At 38.3% G+C, this 19,497-nt stretch overlaps 1 protein-coding gene across 1 annotated transcript in view; it reads right to left on the bottom strand.

Moving 5' to 3' along the window:
- The window catches only part of CFAP61 (cilia and flagella associated protein 61), a 411,272-nt gene that overhangs the window by 244,510 nt on the left and 147,265 nt on the right, over window positions 1–19,497 (bottom strand). Inside the window, exons 11-13 of the mRNA XM_004614437.2 lie at window positions 18,600–18,772; window positions 17,893–17,932; window positions 7,109–7,248 (exon numbers count right to left, since the gene is read on the bottom strand). Coding sequence (XP_004614494.2) covers window positions 7,109–7,248; window positions 17,893–17,932; window positions 18,600–18,772 — 353 coding nt within the window. The remainder of the gene's footprint in view (window positions 1–7,108; window positions 7,249–17,892; window positions 17,933–18,599; window positions 18,773–19,497) is intronic.

Genomic DNA, 19,497 nt, shown 5'->3' with positions numbered 1-19,497 from the left:
TGCTGATTGGTCCAACCTTTTTGGGAAACAGTATGGGCCTTCTTCAAAAAATTAGAAATTGAGCTCCCATTTAGCTCAGCAATACCACTTCTGGGAATATACCCTGGGGCCCAAAAACACATATAGAAACACCATATACACCCCTATGTTCATTGCAGCACTATTCACAAAAGTCAGAATCTGGAAACAGTCTGAGTGCCTGAAAACAGATGGATGGAAAAAGAAACTATGGCACATCTACACAATGGAATACTACTCAGCTGTTAGGGAAAATTAAGTCATAAAATTTGCCTATAAATCTATAAATAGATGGACTTAAAGAGTATCATGCTGAGTGAAATGTGTCAGAAAGAAAGGGACATATTATAGAATAACTATTCATCAATGTTATGATATATATACATATCCAGAGTCAGGAGGGTATTGAGTGTTAAAAGTAGGTAAAGGGATATACTGGATAACCTTTCAGTAACTGTACTGCAAACCACAGTGCCCAAAAGGAAGAGAGAGAGAGAGAGAGAGAGAGAGAGAGAGAGAGAGAGAGAGAGAGAAAATGCCTGCCATAGAGGCAGTGTGTGGGGAGGAGGTGATGGGAGGGAAACTGGGGACACTACTGGTGCTGGGAAATATGTAAAACACTGAACACCAGAGTTAAAAGAGACATGGAAAGTAGTATGAACATGATAACCTCTCAGTGCCTGTACTGTAAACCATCATGCCCAAAAGAAAAGAAGTGAGAGAGAGAGAGAGAGAGAGAGAGAGAGAGAGAGAGAGAGAGAGAGAAGTGCCTGCTGTAAAAGCATACTGGGGGATAGGTAGAAGGAGAGAACCTGGGGACACTGGTGGTGGGAAATGTACACTGACAAAGGGACGGGTCTTAGAACATTATATGATCAAAACTCAATCATGAACAACTTTGTAACTATGTTTCTCATGGTGGTTTAATAGAAAAAATAAAGTAATATGATAATATGGGATATCTCAACTCACCACATCTCAAAACAGAAATTACCATCTCCAACGAAATTAACACACATTATTCTTTTTTAAAAAAAATTTATTTTTTAATAAGTGAGTCACCATGAGGGTACAGTTACAAATTTACCCATCTTCGTCCTTGTGTTTCCCTCATACAATGTTTGAAAACCCATCCCTCCACCAGTGTCCATTCTCCACCACCAATGAACCCAGTATCCCTCCCACCCTCCACTCCCGTTCCCCAGCCCCTCCCCACCCTGCCTCTGTGGCAGGGCATTCCATTTTGTTCTCTCTCCTTTTGGGTGTTGTGATTTGCGATAGGGTTATTGAGTGGCCATCTTGTTCAGTCTCTAGTCTACTTTCAGCACGCTTCTCTCTTCTCGCACGGGGTCCCCAACCACATTTTACTTGGTGTTCCCTACTCTATCCGGGCTACGTTTCCCCCAGTATGTGAGATCAGTTTCCAAGCCATGGAGCCAACCTCCTGGTATCATGTACTGCTATTCTTGGGTGTTAGTCTCCTAATCTGTTATTTTATATTCCACAGATGAGTGCAATCTTTCTATGTCTGTCCCTCTCTTTCTGACTCATTTCACTTAGCATGATACTTTCCATGTTGATCCACTTATATGCAAAGTTCATGACTTCATCCTTTCTAACAGCTGCATAGTATTCCATTGTATAGATGTACCAAAGTTTCTTTAACCAGTCATCTGTTCTCAGGCACTCGGATTTCTTCCAGATTCTGGCTATTGTAAACAGTGCTGCGATGAACATATAAGTGCAGATGTCATTTTGACTATATTTTTTGTTTCTCCTGGATATATTCCCAGAAGTGGTATTGCTGGATCAAATGGAAGCTCAATTTCTAATTTTTTGAGAAGCGTCCATATTGTTTCCAAAAGGGCTGAACCAGTCGGCATCCCCACCAGCAGTGTAGAAGGGTCCCTTTCTCCCCACATTCTCTCCAACAGAGGTTGCTTTTGTTCTTTTGGATGTAGCACACATTATTCTTAAGTGCACTTGAAACACTCTCAAGAATGTATCATATTTTGGGAAACAAAATAAGTGAAACAAGTGAAACTAGTGAGCCATTTTGGCATTGGGATAAAACTGAAGTAGCTGGATAAGCACATAAAGACTAAATAATGTGGTTCTAAACAAGTCTTGGGTAGGAAAATAAATTAAAGGAAAAAGTTAAAAGTATCTGAAGACCAATAAAAAATGAAATAATGAAGAGACAGCTACCTTGATAGAAATACAAATATTGGTCCATTATCAATAAAAAAGAAAAATGCCAAGCAAATAATCTAACCCACAACTAAAGGAACTAGAATAAAAATAAGTCTATAGAAATAAATGAAAAAGAAACCAAGAAGATGTTATGAAATGTCAATAAAACCAAGAGCTTGTTCTTTAAAAGAATAAAAACTGATAAACCCTTAGCTAGGCTTATTTGCGACGCGGAAGAAACATTTAAAAATATTTCAACATTGACATAAAATAAAAAAGAAGAAAGCAAGAATAGAAGACACATATGTAAACATAAGAAATATCATATATGAACAATTCAAAGCTATTATATAGTCAATGGTGTAAAATTAAATACTTTTCTCTTAGTATCAGTAACTAGAAAAGGATGCCTATCATTGTATATTATTACTACTACTGTTAGACATAGTTGTGGAAATATTAGCCAAAGCAATTAGATAAAAATATATAAAAGACATCTAAATTGTAAATAAGTAAAACTGTAACTATTTGTAGATGACAGGATAATACACATAAAAACCATTAAAATTCCAGAAAAAACACTAGAAATTAATTTCATCAATCTCCAATTACACTGTGATTAAACTTTTCACATTTGACGTAAAAGTTTAAAATATCAATAATAGAGAAAGTTCTCTGATACTACATCACTAATCCCTTTCTCAGTTTTCAGCAATTTATTGAGGTCTATTTTATTTTTATTGAATCACTGTGAGATACAGTTACAAAGCTTTCATTATTGAGTTTCAATCATACAATGATCAAACAACCATCTCTCCACCAGTGCACATTTTCAACCACCAATGTCCCTAGTATCCCTCCTGCTACCCCCAGCCCATCCCACTCCCTTATTCTGTGGCAGGCACCTTACTTCTTACTCTCTCTCTCTCCTTTTGGGCATCACAGTTTGCAGTATGATACTGAGAGGCAATCATGCTTGGTCCTTACTCTACTTTCAGCACACATCTCCCATCCCAAGCGATCTCTCCAACCATCACTGACTTAGTGGTCTCTTTTCTTGAGGTCTATCTTACATACATAAAACACACTTACTCTATATTTAATATTTAATTTTACTTGGCGGGTCACAATGTTCAGGAGCCTGGGCATCCTTCTCTGTGATTCTTGGCCAACTGGTCTGGCAGTTCAATGCTAAGACCTGAAGATGTGGTGCTATTCATGAACTGTGGTGCTACCAGGCCATTCTTGTGGTGCTCAGGATTTCCAGGACTACATCCATAAATTTTTGGTAGACCCTGTGGTGCTTAGGATTGAACTAAAGTTAACTATACATCTCTGCCTGTACTCCAGCCCCAAATTCCCATTTTAAATGCTCAGCCTGATGAATTTCATAATGTTTCATAGACTAAGACTATGTGTATGAAAAAGCTAAATTATAGAAAATTCAAGGTATTGATATTTTTATTGTACATTATGTATGGTACATATTCTCTAGCGTATTATGACAGTCCTATTCTAAACAGAGAAGTGAAAAGCAGTTTAACTGCTACCTTCTTCAAACCCCCCAGACTTATGCCTTATGCCTTATGACTTATACTGTTCCTTCTTGTCCCCTCAGCACCAGCAACCAAGATCCAAGAACAGAGCTAAGCAACAGCAACCACCAGCCATTGCTAATAAGTTTAAGTTCATAATAGGACGCAAAAAAGGGGGTCTGTGTTAAAAATCTTGGACTTCCTAGAGCATGCAGCAACAGTCACAGCTGCACATCTCAAGCTCTACAACACTGATAAACCAGGAGTAGCACACCTGATTGGATGGAATGTAATGTAGAAGGCAACCAATCTCGATTAACAAAATATAAACACAGAAAAAAGGCTTAACCTGTAACAACATTTTAGTAATCTCATATGCAAGAACTTAATGGTTTCATGGTGAGATACAACAATCTTCACTATCTTTCTTGTAAGTAAACATTGTTTGATCATTCTGTTAGCAAATTATTGATAAAAAGCTATATAAAATAAATTGAGGACCTGCTATGAGGGCAGGTTTAAGGGGTGGTTGGAAAAATTGGAGAGAATGTTGGAGGGAAGGTGTAATGGTGTTGGTATTGGTGTTGGAACTCCTGTAATAAATTATTATGAACAACTTTGTAAACTACTTATATAATGTGTAAGGAGAAAAATTATGGGAAAAAAAGAAGGGAAGGGGTGGGGGTGGTACACCACAGTTTCCACTAATCTACATGACTTATTTTAACCTAGTTTATTCATATTTTCCTTTTATTAGGAATTTGAATCATATTTAAAAAGCTATTTGATATACTGAAAAAATAGCCTAACAAAACTCTGGGTGTCTTTCAATTTCATATTCTTTTAGAAATATTTACTTAGGCACTTTGCTGCATGGTGCCATGAATAGAAGTTCAGGCATCCAACATTAAAATTCCAATCCTACCATCAATACCAGAGTCCATCTACTTATGAACCGAGTTTCCTTCCCCAACCCCTCCTTATTAATCTCATTTTTTGTTTAATTACTATAGTTCGGAAGATATGTTTACAACAGTTTGGGCTCCTTCATATTTTTGGCTTTGCTTCTAGTTTGGGGGCCACACCCAGCAGTGTTCAGGGCCTGCTCCTGGCCCCAGTGCTCAAGGTTGACTCGGGGAGTGCTCAGGGAACTATGTGTGGTATTGTGGATTGATCCCAGGTCATACGTGTGCAAGCAAATGCCCTGTACTAACTCTCCTGCCTCGTCCTTATAGTTTTGGTGTACAGTTACAGCACTACTAAACCACCAAGTGTCCAAGGGGTTGATCAATGCCCACTGCCTGTATGTTACAACCATATATTTTCCGCTCTACCCCCTTCCACCTCCCCCTTCTGGACATTCTCATTTCTGCAGTCCACGGTCAAGGGTTTTCCCACATTAATAGCATGAAAACTGGCCTGCAGAACTAGGCTTACCATTGCAGAAGGACAGGGGATAGTGGTGGGGGTGGGAAACACTGAGAGAATGAACTCTGGTGAAGGGAATTATATCAGAACATGTCTGAAACCCTATCACTAACTGCACTGAAAATCACAGAACCTCAAATAAAAATTTAAAAATAAAAAAATAACATCTATTCCCTCATCTTGCTACAATGTATAACATAGGTAAGCAAGAACATTTGATAGTTGTCCTCCTCTTTCTCACTTATTTCAATTAATATGACACATTCCAGTTTCACCCAGGTCGCATAATCCTGCCCTTCCCTGTGGCTGGATTGTAACTGTAATCCATTGTGTATTGATATACTTATCCACTCATTTGTCTATTGTTAAAGATTATTTGAATGAACGGAAATATATTGATAGATTACTTCATAAAGTATCTGAATATTCTCTTACTGTTAGACATTTAGAATATATCAAATATTCTTTAATTTAATATATAAATTTTGTTTTAATCTCTGTAGTAACTTCTTAGGCAACATTTACAGAAATAAAATGAAAGGATTAAAATAATATAAATTATAGTTTGGACCAAATTGTTCTTTGAAATTTGTTATCAATTATATTCTGATGAATAATACTTTTGTTTGGTTAAAACTAAAATCTTCTCTTAATTTTTTTTTAAATTTGGGAACTGTGATCTACAATAATGATATCAGTCGGGTTTCATGCACAAAAGCTTCCAAACCACACTCTGTACCAGAGTGCCAGCTCCCCCCAAGTCCTACCCTTCCCCGTGCCCCTGCCAACAGTGATATACATCTTACTAAAGACCTGTTCTCAGTTTCTGTTGTCTGGGTATTTCCTGTTTCCTGCATTTTAAGATTGACCAAAAAATGAAATCTCATCCTTACTTTGGTTTCTTCTCCTTAATTAGTAATCCTATTAAAGATTTTTAAATATCTATTACTTTTTTTTCTTAAGCAGCAGGCTAGCCATTTTTGTTATTGTTACTTTCTCTATTTGCATATTAGTCATATCAATATATTATTAAAGTTCATAGTATATTAAGTTAAGCAACCATATGCCTAGTATGTTTGTTAAAAATATACTTCTATAGGTAACTAGCATATTGAAATGGGATATTTCAACAAACTTCGTATAGCAAAAATATTTTTTCTTTTATGTTCTAAAAAGACATCCCATTTCTGAGATCTACTAAAGATTGATATTAGTACTTCTTGTCTAGTACTTAACATACATCCTCAGGAAAACAAAATTTCACTGACTTCTTTGAATTTCCAAAACCATTTACTCCACTCACAGCAGCCATCTTGCCTTTATGTGAGCATTTATATGCCTTCAAAAGGTAGCACATGTGCCTTTATATTCTTCACCGTTGCATTACCAGTGCTGCCAATATATTTCATATATTTTTGTTTATAATATTTACATTTAAGTCTTCAATAATCTGGGAATATAGTTTACTATCAAACATGAATTGTCTATCTTTATTGTGCACCACCATTTACTTAAGGTATTTGCTTTGCCCCATTACTACTTTCATGTACATACATGTTATTTATCTGTACACACAGACACATATATATACATATATTGATATATATGTATAGCTATGCCTACACACACTAAATCATTATTATCTAGCTATGCCTATATACACTGGAGTCTTACTCTCTGGTGGGGGGTATCTGTGGAGGGACTCTTCCTTACATTACACTGTTTACCTACTGAGTCTGTCAGCATGGTATCACTTTGTTTATTGAAGAGTTCTATCATGCTTGAACATCTGGCCAAACAACTCTTCTGATTAAAATAATCTGATCAAGTACCCCCTAATAAGATAATTATATAAATAAATTAAAATAGGGAACTTCTTGTGACCCTTGGTCTCCTTCCTCCCTCATCTTTTGAGCAAATGTGTGTCTGCTTACTTGAGCAATCCAGCCCGATGGAAGACGTAGAGATCCTGCTCGAGAGTGCAGTTGCTGAAGGGGACTATCTTCACGAAGTTCTGGATGAGAACAAACTCGGGGGTCATATGCGGCAGAGAAATGACACAGAAGTTTTTGTTCTAACATGGTTGGAGACCAGGACATATGGGAAAAGAACCAGAAATCAATGATCAATAGACAAATTCTTCTTGCTCTGCAACACTAAGAAAATATGAGACAAATGTGTGATGGAGAAGCTTTTCAAGCTAAAGCTACCTATAATCTGTGAAAGCAATCATTTAAAATTCATGGAGGTATGTAACTGTAAAAAATATGAAGTCAGTATCTGATACTGACCAAAATAAAAATAAAAATAACTGAATATTGTGAAGAACACACATCTGGCGTAAGTTCTTCTGTGGAAGTAGATTTTTAAGCAGGGGCCAATTGTATTTTTAAATTCACTTGAATCCAGCAGTAACTAAGGCAGCCTGGGGGCACAGCGATGACCCTGAGCTTAGAAAGTATAACTGCATTAGTCAGGGCCCTCCCCTCTGTGAGCTGAGAGGGTTCAACTCCAGCTCTATGTATTTTGTCAACACACAATCACATTGAACAGTCCAAGGTGTGAGCTAGAGCACACAGCAGGACACAGCGGGCACTGTCTGCCGTGGGGCAGCAGTCACACTTAGCCACTGAGCGTCTGGAATATGACTACGGCAACTGAAGAATCAAATTTTAAGAAAATTTTATTTGATTTTAATTTTTATTTTTAAAAAACTGATACCACAATTCAATTATTGGTAGTTTCACGTATATTCAGAACCACTTAGGTTTTATTCAACTGTCCATTTTGTAATACTTGTACTAAGGTATGCTGCAAGTGTAAAGAACATAGTAGCACTGCACTGTAACACTATCCTCCTGTTATTCATTGATTTGCTCAAGCGGCACCAGTAACGTCTCCATTGTGAAACTTGTTGTTACTGTTTTTGGCATATCAAATATGCCACAGTAGTTTGCCAGGCTCTGCCATTCAGGCGGGATACTCTCGGTAGCTTGCCGGGGTCTCCAAAAGGGATGGAGGAATCGAACCTAAGTAGGCTGCATGCAAGGCAAACGCCCTACCCACTATGCTATCACTCCAGTCCAAAGAACACAGTGGATTTCTAAAACTGTGAGGGAAAAACCCTCCATTTTTCATATTCACAAGGACATATTGAAAAGCTGAAATGTCTGCATTTTTGACATACTTAATTTAATAAATTTTTATTAAAAGTGATCTCGACTGTTCCTTTTTGCATCTTTTTGTTTTATTTTTTAAATGTGACTGCAGGAACCACAAAAGACACAGTGACCAGGATACAAAGGCAATCTACAGAATGGGAAAGGATATTCACCCAATACCTATCTGATAAAGGGTTGATATCAAGGGTATATAAAGCACTGGTTGAACTCTACAAGAAGAAAACATCCAACCCCATCAGATAATGGGCCGAAGAAATGAACAGAAACTTTTCCAAGGAAGACATACAAATGGCCAAAAGGCACATGAAAAAATGCTATACATCACTAATCATCAGGGAGATTCAAATCAAAACAACCATGAGATACCACCTCACACCACAGAGAATGGCACACATCCAAAAGAACAAAAGCAACCGCTGTTGGAGAGGATGTGGGGAGAAAGGGACCCTTCTACACTGCTGGTGGGGATGCTGACTGGTCCAGCCCCTTTGGAAAACAATATGGATGCTTCTCAAAAAATTAGAAATTGAGCTTCCATTTGATCCAGCAATACCATTTCTGGGAATATATCCAGGAGAAACAAAAAGTATAGTCGAAATGACATCTGCACTTATATGTTCGTCGCGGCACTGTTTACAATAGCCAGAATCTGGAAAAAACCCGAGTGCCTGAGAACAGATGACTGGTTAAAGAAACTTTGGTACATCTATACAATGGAATACTATGCAGCTGTTAGAAAGGATGAAGTCATGAACTTTGCATATAAGTGGATCAACATGGAAACTATCATGCTAAGTGAAATGAGCCAGAAAGAGAGGGACATAGAAAGATTGCACTCATCTGCGGAATATAAAACAACAAAGTAGGAGAGTATTACCCAAGAATAGTAGTATATAATACCAAGAGGTTGGCTCCATAGCTTGGAAGCTGGCCTCACACGCTGGGGGAAAGTCATCCCAGATAGAGAAGGGAACACCAAGAAATATGTGATTGGAGATCCCGCGCGGGAAGGGAGATGCCTGCTGAAAGTAGACTAGAGACTGAACATGATGGCCACTCAATAACCCTATTGCAAACCACAGCACCTAAAAAGAGAGAGAGATATCAAATTGGAATGCCCCGCCACAGAGGCAGAGGTGGGGTAGGGGGAATGGGATTGGGGGGTGGGTGGGAGGGATACTGGGTTTATTAGTGGTGGAGAGTGGAGGGATGGGCTCTCAAACAGTGCATGAGGGAAAAACAAGCACGAAAATGTGTGAATCTGTAACTGTACCCTCACTGTGACTCACTAAAAAATAAATAAATTTAAATAAAAAATGTGACTGCAGGAACATTCATAGTTACTTATGCAGCACCATTCTATGTCCATGGAACAGTGTCGCTCTGGCTCCATTTAGCTCTGCACAGCCCACCTGATGCTCTGCCAAGTGCCTGCAGAAAGTGCCTGCTCTTGCCAGAGCTGATTTGCCCCTGTGGGATCTCGCCTCCCCCTGAACCCTGTGAAGGCATTACTTGTGCTAATCCAAAACCCTGGGGACATTTGTGAAACCCAAAGGAGTGAATCATTGTTTGACCTTGTCTTCTTTCTTTCTAGCAAAATAACACAACTTCTTTTGAGGAACTTTTGGGTCAAGCTGTGGACATACTAGAGATGAAAATAGGATTGAATGTCAAGTCTCGGCCACCTTCTACTAGAAGAGACTGTGTTGAGTGCTTTGGCATGGACTAGCAGGATTAAGGATGAAGTAATAAGGTATTCTGCTCCTGACTTCCTGCATCCTGGGATAAAGAGAATTTCAAAGCAAATATATTTTATTTATCTTTTTAAAGTCAAATTATTTCTGCAATGCTGAAGTCTTTATACGACTTTACAACATAAGAACAAACTAAGTTTAGTGAAATTACTTTGAGGCATCTTTGAAGGAAACCAAGTTTGTAAATCCTACCTTCAGGATAATCTATTTTCCTTTAGAGGTTTCGAGTTACGTTGATCATTTAAAAATATATGATCACATGGTTTTCAGGTGATATATTTACACTATATTTTTGTTTTAGTATAAATAATATAAAATAAAATACTTTGCTTCTAATTAGTCAACTGAAGCACAGCTGTTGACAATACTTACTGATAAACTATGAAAAGGTCTATAAATACCCATCCACTAGTTGTCTCAATTGTCTTCGTGCTTTTTCTTCCCCCCAATAAAATGATCAGAGGTTGTTAGCATCTCCATTTCTTCAAACATTAAAAGTAAAACGGAGGAACAGGAAATGGAGCTAAATGGAATAGCTCATTTGTACTTGGAAGTTTGCCCTGGGATCCATTCACCAAAAGTGCTATAGTGGGCTGCACCTCCCCTCAGGTTAGGTAATGCCAATCAGAAAATCAGCTGCAAACGTCAATTTCCCTACCCACATATGAAAGAATATGATAATTTCTAATTTCTTTTAATCAATGCATCATGATTTACAAAGTTAATCATAGTTGAGTTTCAGGCATACAATGTTCAAACACCAGTCCTACCATCAATGACAACTTTATTCCACCAATATCCCCAAGTTTTTTCCCACCCCCAATCTGCCTCCCTTGACAGGGACATTTTTAAATTATAGTTTGGATCTCATGCTAACAGTGCTGTTCACTCTGTGGCTTGGTTGTATACATGAACCACACCTTTTTACCACCAATGTGCCTGAGGCCTCTGGCCCCTGTTACCTCTTCTTACTCCATCCTTTTCAACGTTTCTCCTTCCCTGTCACCTTTTATATAATTTAGGCCAAAGGAAGTCTAGGTAGTCCCCTTTAATGCCTTGAATTGCCTTGTCTATTGTTCTTCATACAACAGATCAGTGAGATTGTCTGGTATTTTTTTTCTTCTAGTTTATGTCACTCAACATGATATCCCCCAGTTCCATCCAAATTGTAGAGAATTGCATAATGTCTCATTCCTTGCAGCTACATAATATTTTGTTGTGTATGTATACCACATCTCAATTATCTACCCATCTATCAACCTGGCTCAATTCAGTATCTTAGCTATTATAGCAAGTGATGCAGTGAATAATAATGTGCATTATTATTTGAATGAATATGTTGTGTCAGAGGGGTACCAAGAATTTCTGGGTCATAAGACAACTGTATTTTTCTGAGAAATATCCATACCCTTTTCCATGGGAATTGTAGAGGACAACATTTCCACAAGCTGTGGGTTATAATTCCTTTTCCACTATATTCCTGCTACCACAGATTGTTCTCAGTTGTTTTGATATGTCATTCACACTGCTGTGAATTTATATCTTATTGTCATAATGACTTGGATTTCCCCGATAATAAGTGACAACACTTTTCCATATTCCCACTGGACATACATCTGTCTCCTTCAGAGAAGTATCTGTTCTTTTCCTCTTCCCATTTTCTGGTAGTTCTGGCTTTTACATTGATCTTGGTGAGTGCTTAAATTCTATGCTCTTGTTTTCTTCTTATTCTTTGTCATATAGGAATGCAAAACAGATTTTTGTTTGTTGACTTTATAGCCTTTATAGCCTGCTACTTTGCTGTATTAATGACTGTTTCAAGGACCTCTTTAGTGGACTCTTGAAGGTCTTCTATGTTCTGTCAAGTCATGTCACCTCTAAATAATGATAATTTGACTTCTGCTTCTCAAGTCTGAATTTCTTTTTCTTGCCTGGATGCTGTTGGTAGGCCTTTGAATACTAATTAAATAAAAGTGGAGACAGTGGACATCCTTGCCATATACATGATCCCATTGAGAATGCTTTCATTTTTCACCATTTAGAATGATACTTGCTATGGGTTTGCTATAGGTGGCTATTATTATCTGAAGGAAGGTTTTTTCCACCACTATTTTGTTGAAGATCCTTTTCATGGATGTTGGTTCTTGTCAAAAGCTTTCTCTGCACAGACTGACATACTCATGTGATTTTTATCCTTTCTCTTATTGATATTACATTAGTTGACTGGAGTGATAGTACAGTAGGTAGGGCCTTTGCCTTGCACATAGCCAACCTGGGTTTGATTCCTCTGTTCCTCTCAGAGAGCCTGGCAAGCTACTGCTACCGAGAGTATCCTTCCCACATGGCATATCCTGACAAGCTACCCATGGTGTATTCGATATACCAAAAACAGTAACAACAAGTCTCACAATAGAGATGTTACTGGTGCCCGCTGGTGCAAATCAATGAACAACGACAGTGGTACATTAGTTGACTGGCATATTTGAACCACCTTTGCATCCTTAGGATGATCCCATTTGATTGAGATGTATGTATTTTTGGATACACTCTGATTTTGCTTGCTAAGATTTTGTTGAAAATTTTAACATCAATTTCACTGGGGAAATTGCTCTGAAATTTTCTTCTCTAGTAGTATCTCTGCTTTGGCTATTTATGTGATATTAGCTTCATAGAATCTATTAGGAAAAACTCCTGTGTTCTCAATACTTCGGAGGAATCTAAGGAGTAAAGTTAGTAAGTAAGCCTTCTTTGATGATGATTTGAGAGAACTCAACAATGAACTCATCTGAATCAGGGCTTTTTGGGGAAACAGAGTCTAAATTCTTGTTTCAATTTCCTTGATTTGCCTATTCAGGTTTTCTATTTCTTCCATGTTGAAACTTGGTAGATTACATGATTCTAAGAATCTGTCTATTTCTTCTAGATTCTCTAGCTTAACACTACAAAGTTGTTCATAGTAATCTCTTGTGATATCATTACTTTCTGGAGGTTCTGTTGTAAGTTTTCTTCCTTCATTTCTGATCTGATTTACTTGGAAGTTGTCCTCTTTTTTTCCTGTGAGTCTAGTCAATGGTCTTTCCATTCTGTTTATTATTTTGAAGAACCAGCTCCTGGTTTTGCTGATTTTTGTATTGCTTACTTGATTTCATTGATTTGTGCTCTAGTTTTTATTATTTCCTTCCTTCTACTCCTTTTGTGTTGGATATTGACCCTAAGTATTTTAGACTTCATCAGTGAATTGCCCCTTTTCCTCCCCCCAGAAGAAACTTACAGTGCTCGTCCCTAATCCCTCAGGTTTACCTTTAATTTTTCCTTTGTGTTAGTTACTAAGTCAAAGCCTTCCAGAAACTCTGGGCTTTGATTCATAGTGAATTACTTGCTTTTCTATTTCCCCTATATTACTATGGAGCAATGTGCTTTGGTTAAACACAGAAAGACCATCAATGCTATGCTCCTAATATTTGGGAGTTGATTGCCTTCCAAATTTATTTATATTCAGAGTCAATCAACATCTATTCCTGGGCATCTGTCATAATTACTTGACTCAGGCTTCAGTTGCTGTAGTTCCTAACACCCCACAAAGGAGGTCCCGCCGTGGGACTGGGAAGTACCCAGGGTAAGCAGCAAAGCTACCCTGGCATCAAAATGGGACAATCTAGAAAGTATAAAAGCATGGTCTTTATGCAAGCTGGATGACTTAAGAGACAGGACCACCATGGGGAAGAAAGAGATAAATGGCCTGAGGACTAAGTCTGGGATTTACAGTAAAAGTCTTGCCCCAGTGCCCAGAGATGTAAGTTTTGTATCTACAGCTCTTACTGTATTTATCCAAATAACTGCAAGTTTTAATAAGAAGTAAACTCAATTGGTTAGTATGTACAATTAAAGGGAAGGAGAAAAGCAATATAGATGTCCCTGAGAAACAAAGTGTCTCCTTGAGTTAACGCCCTTGAGAGAATTGTCTCTGCTGAAATGCTTTACCTCTTAAATGATCAGTCACACCTGCAGTCCTATCCCTCACCCCCTTCAGATGTTCTATAAGTAGGTTAGCAGCTCTGCATTAAACGGCCCATTTTCGCCTTCAGTTTGTGCTACCCTGTCTCTTTGTACCTCTGCTGGGAAGGCCCAGGGAGGTCGTTCTCAGCCACTGGACACACCACATACCCCACTTTAGAGATTAATTTCTTCTTCCTTCCCCGGGTGTTTAAGGCATGTATTTAGATACTTGATTGAATGTTTTCTTTTTTCCTGATGTAAGCCTGTGTTGCTATGCATTTCCTCCTTAGTACAGCTTTTATTGATTCCCACAGGCCATGATGGTTTGCTTCTCCATTCTAATTAGTTTCAAGGAAAATTTTCATTCTTCCTTATTTCCTCTTTGATATAGTTTTTATTTGGCAGTGCCTTGTTCAGCTTCCAGATATTGAGTTTTCTTTTTTTGGCTAATTCCGACCTTCATGGCATTGTGGTCCAAGAGGATACTTGGTCTGATTTCTATATTTGTGAATTTATGTATGTTTGAGTTGTGCCCTTGTGTGGGATCTATCTTGGAGAATGTTCCATGTGCACCAGAGAATAATGTGTATTTGGCCTTTATGTGAATAAAGAGCATTGTATATATCAGTTAGTCCTAGATTTTCCAACTTCTAATTTAGGACTTTTGTATCTTTAGTGATATTCCATCTGGTTGTCCTGTCTAGTAATGAAAGTGGAATCTTCCACTAGTATTTTGTTTCCATCTATGTATTTCCTTAGGTCGGTGAGCAGAAGTTTTATAAACTTTGCTTACTCTTCTTTTGGTGTATGTATGCTGACAAGAGTATTACTTGATCTATTGTTTTCTTAACCAATAAGCAATGCCTATTCCTAATTATTTTCTTTAGATTGAGTGCTATTTGGTCTGACCTAAGCATGGCTGTCACAGATTTGGTGTTAGTATACCATTGGCTTACACGATATTTTTCCATCCTTTCACTCTCAGTTTGTATTTATCCTATGAATTTAGGTGTGTTTCCTATAAACAAAATACATTTGTTTTGTTTTGGCAAGTTCACTGATAGTAAGAGAAATTACTGATAAAAAGGGATATGCTGCCATTTTCTTGTGTGTATGTCGGGGGAGAGAGGTTAGTTGTAAAAAGTAAATATTTTGCATTTTGTAGGCAGCCATTCAGTAATTCTAGCAGGGTTGTTTTATTTGTGGCAAATGCAGCAGCTCTTGTTTGTTTTAAAATGTTTTCATCCTTCCATCAAATCTAAACAACAACTTTGCAGGCTAACAGATTCCAAATTGGAAGGTTGTTTTCAATTCAGTACTTTGAATATATTGTTCCACTCTTTCCTTGCTTATTTGGTTTCATATGTGAGGTCCGCTGTTGATTCTTATGTTATTTCCCTAGTACTTAGGGTTTTTCTTCTCTCTTGATCTCTTGGTAGTCTATCTCTTTCCTTGGTTCTTGCCATTTTGATTACAATGTGTCTTGGTGCTGTTCTGTTTGACTTTTCTTTGGCTCTCTGGGCCTCTTAACTATGTACAGAAGTCTCTCTCCAGAAATTGGGGAAGTTATGAACTATTATCTTTTCCACGAGTGATTCCCTTCCACCTTAATTTTTTTTTTTGCAGGGGTGTGCACAGCTAGCAGTTCTCTGGGCTTCTTCCTGGCTCTGTGCTCACAGATCACTCCTGCGGGGCCTAGGGGATCATATGAGGTAGCACTAGGGATCAACCCCAGCAGGTCACCTGCAAGGCAAGTTCCCTACCTGCTGTCCTATCTCTCCAGTCCCTGCCCCTTTCTCACTTTCTTCTCCTTCTGATACTCTTGGAATTTGGAGATTATTCCTCTTGTTGTAATCCATTAAGTTTCTTACATTATCTTACATTCTTTAACTTTTCTTTGCCACTTCATTATTGTTGCTGGTTAGTATCTTATTTTTAAGTTTGACTCTCTGCATTCAGAATTCTGTTGCCAAGGGTTGCTATTGTATCCCTTAGCTCCTTCGGTTCCATTTGTATGGTTTCTATCATACTCTGAATCAATTCTTTTCTGAGATGATCGGATTTATCATTACAATGATTGCTTAACTTCCAATTGTATAGAATGTTGATTTGTTGTTGTCCTTATCCACTCTCAAGAATACTGAGGAACTCAAGGACATCTCTGAATTTCGTCCCTGTCTGTCAGTCTGATTAAATTCACTTTTTTATTTTTAAAAAATTATTACTAAAAAGCCATGATTTACAAAGTTACTGATAGTTTTCAGCATACAATAATTCAATGCCAATCCCTCCACCAGTGTCTACTTCCCTCCACCAGTGTTCCCAGATTCCCTCCCCTCCTCAGCTCCTATCCCACCCCCACCTGCCACCTTGACAGGCATATTACAAAGTTTCAGTGGTTGAGATCTCATGGTTTCAGTTCTGCTAAATATGAATCTGTTATCCTCATTCATATCACTGGTATAATTTAACCCATTACTTCTGGTTCTCTTCTTCCCCTCCTTGGTTTCTTTCCTTCTCTGTCTCCTCTCTAAACACTAAGATCAAGGATGATCTAAGCATCCCCTTTTTACTATATTTCCTCATCCAGTAGTCTATATTCCACAGATAAGTGAGATCATTCTGTGTTTGTCTCTCTTCTTTTGCCTTACTTCACTCAACATATCTTCCAGTTCCCACAGGTTGCAGCAAATTGCATGATTTAATTGTTCCTTGCAACTGGATAGTATTTCGTTGTATGTATACCACATCTTCAATCCATTCATCTGTCATTGGATACCTAGATTGATTCCATATCTTAGCTATTGCACTAAGTGCAGCAAATAAATAGTGGTTTGCATATGTCCTTTTGAGAGAGTGTTTATATGTCCTGGGAATAGATGCTCCAAAGTGGAGTTGGAGCCCTCTGTAACCTTGTGCACCACTTCCCCCCCCATCCCCAACTGATTTCTTCTGTTCTAAAAAAGTTTTTCCATTGTTCTAGGAGTTTTGTGGGTGTTGACAGTGGAACTTTAGATTCCTGGTTATCTGAGTACTGACATGATTCCTTATTTTACACTAACAGGATACTTCTTATGCCTCTGTTGCTTATTTCCATTACCATGTAATGGGTCTTTATGGGGATATTTACTTGGTTAAGACCCTGTAGTTTTCCACCTGCCTTCAGAATGTGTGAGGAGCGCAAAGTGCAGCATCGATCTGTAGGTCCTGGTGCCCACAGGGTCCCGGGTATGGAGTTGAAGAGTCACTCCTGGGTGTGACAGAAAGCGTAGGATTCCAGCTTTCATCAATACACTTGGATTGGGCGAATTTAAAAAATGAAAGTACCTGGTACAGGACCCAGTGGCTGTGCAATTCAGACATAGTTGCAGGGTGGGTCCCAGGTGTTCTTATGGTCCCTGGGGTTAGGGCTGAATTCTCCCTGGCAATTTTTGAATCCTTTGAGCCAAAGTAGGTGACAAAGTACTACAATGACCAAATTCATTCTAATCTCAGACCAGAATTTTATAAATAATTGTATTCTAATATGTAAAGCTATCTCTATAAGAAATTATTCATTAAAAATAAACTATGCATTGAAGAAAAATACTAAAATAGCAAAACCAAAGAATTGCAGAAAAGGGCAATTTTGTCTATTTTTTAACACACCAATTGACCATATATCCAGAACACAGAAACAATTGAACCCTCGATATTTATAACATTTTAAATATTTGGACAATTATTATGGTATTTAATTTCTCTGCAAAACCAAACCACTTTACTCAAAGTACAGGATGTACTTACAGGAAAAAGACCAAAAACAAAATCCATAAAGTCCAGTGACCTATAAATAAAACAAAAGGCATTTTCACTAAGAGGCAAGCAAATGCAATGTTGGGGTATATTTCATGTGCCCCGTCCCCCCTCCCAAGTCTGCCAGGAGTGTAAGCCAGGTGTAAGCTCTGAGTGAACTAAATGTGGCCCCCAAAACCAAACAATAAAAAGAAATATTAATCAGCTGCAGAAGCCAATGCTGCATATGTCAGTAATAAGATATTTTTCTAGGATATAGGAACACTGGTGGAGGGAAGTTGACAATGGTGGTGGGATTGGTGTTGAAACATCATATGCCTAAAACTCAACTACCAATAACCCTGTGAATCATGGTCCTGTAATTAAATTTTAAAAATATATAAATAGCACAACGGTTGGGTGTTCGCCTTTCAGGCAGCCGACCCGAGTTCGATTCCTCTGCCCCTCTCGGAGAGCCCAGCAAGCTACCGAGAGTATCAAGCCCACACGGCAGAGCCTGGCAAGCTACCTGTGCGTATTGGATATGCCAAAAACATTAACAATAAGTCTCTCAATGAGAGACGCTACTGGTGCCCGCTTGAACAAGTCGATGAGCAACAGGATGACAGTGAGAGTGACAGTGACTGCTTAGAAGCTATGAGCCATATATATAAAATAATAAAATGTTGGCTTGTCAAGACTAAAACATCAGTACTTACCTTGCTTCATAATTTTCATCTACACAAAACAGCTGAATACAAAAAGCAGAGGCAGCTCCTTTATAGACTGGGCGGAAGGAGCTGGTGTCGGGCATCAGGGTGGGTGTCAGGCTGGGATCACTGAAAGAATGATGCAATTCACCCACCGAGGAAACTGGACTGACTTTTCTGACCTAAATCAAGAGGAAAATAAGAATCTAATAAAAATTTCCTGATATTTAATGAGTTAGTGGCAGTATCATCTGTACCGTCCACTGTTCCAAGGACAGATGTAGCAATCTCACTTGGAACTGATTATCCCAAACCAAGCTCTCTCTCTCTCTCTCTCTCTCTCTCTCTCTCTCTCTCTCTCTGTGTGTGTGTGTGTGTGTGTGTGTGTGTGTGTGTGTGCATGCGCACATACCTTCTTCACTCCTCCACATTCAAGTCATGTGCTTTACTACTGAGTAATATCCAAGGCCCAATCTTTATAAGACATCCAACATTCACATACAGAGATGAAACAAGTCTGTACACTTGTTTGGTTGGTCAGAAATGAATGGCTTCAGTTGGCTTTTGAGGGGGGGTTCCATATTTTAACTCATCACTGGAGGACAGTAGTATGATATACTTATTTCATATCATAATTCAAATGTCTCTTTCTCCAAAAGTGTTTTCTTTGTGATTTCTGGTTACAAGAACTTTTGGATCTTGGTCCTGCTCGGTAAATTTAGTGATAAGGTGGAGCAAGAGTAGGCCCAATATCTAGTAACCACCCAGAAAATTAGCACCAAGTCCTTCAAGACTCATTTTAGAGACATTTAAGAAGGTGTTATTGTCAGAGGAAAATGATTCATTCTGAGCTCCTTGTTCCAGAGGTCTTTGAAAGCAAATAACACATGCATATGGAAAAAACTTG

The sequence above is a fragment of the Sorex araneus genome, chromosome 3 (genome assembly GCF_027595985.1).
Source record: "Sorex araneus isolate mSorAra2 chromosome 3, mSorAra2.pri, whole genome shotgun sequence".
Lineage (NCBI taxonomy): Eukaryota > Metazoa > Chordata > Mammalia > Eulipotyphla > Soricidae > Sorex > Sorex araneus.
Note: the sequence above shows the minus strand (reverse complement) of the source record. Positions and strands in the feature narration are given on the sequence as shown.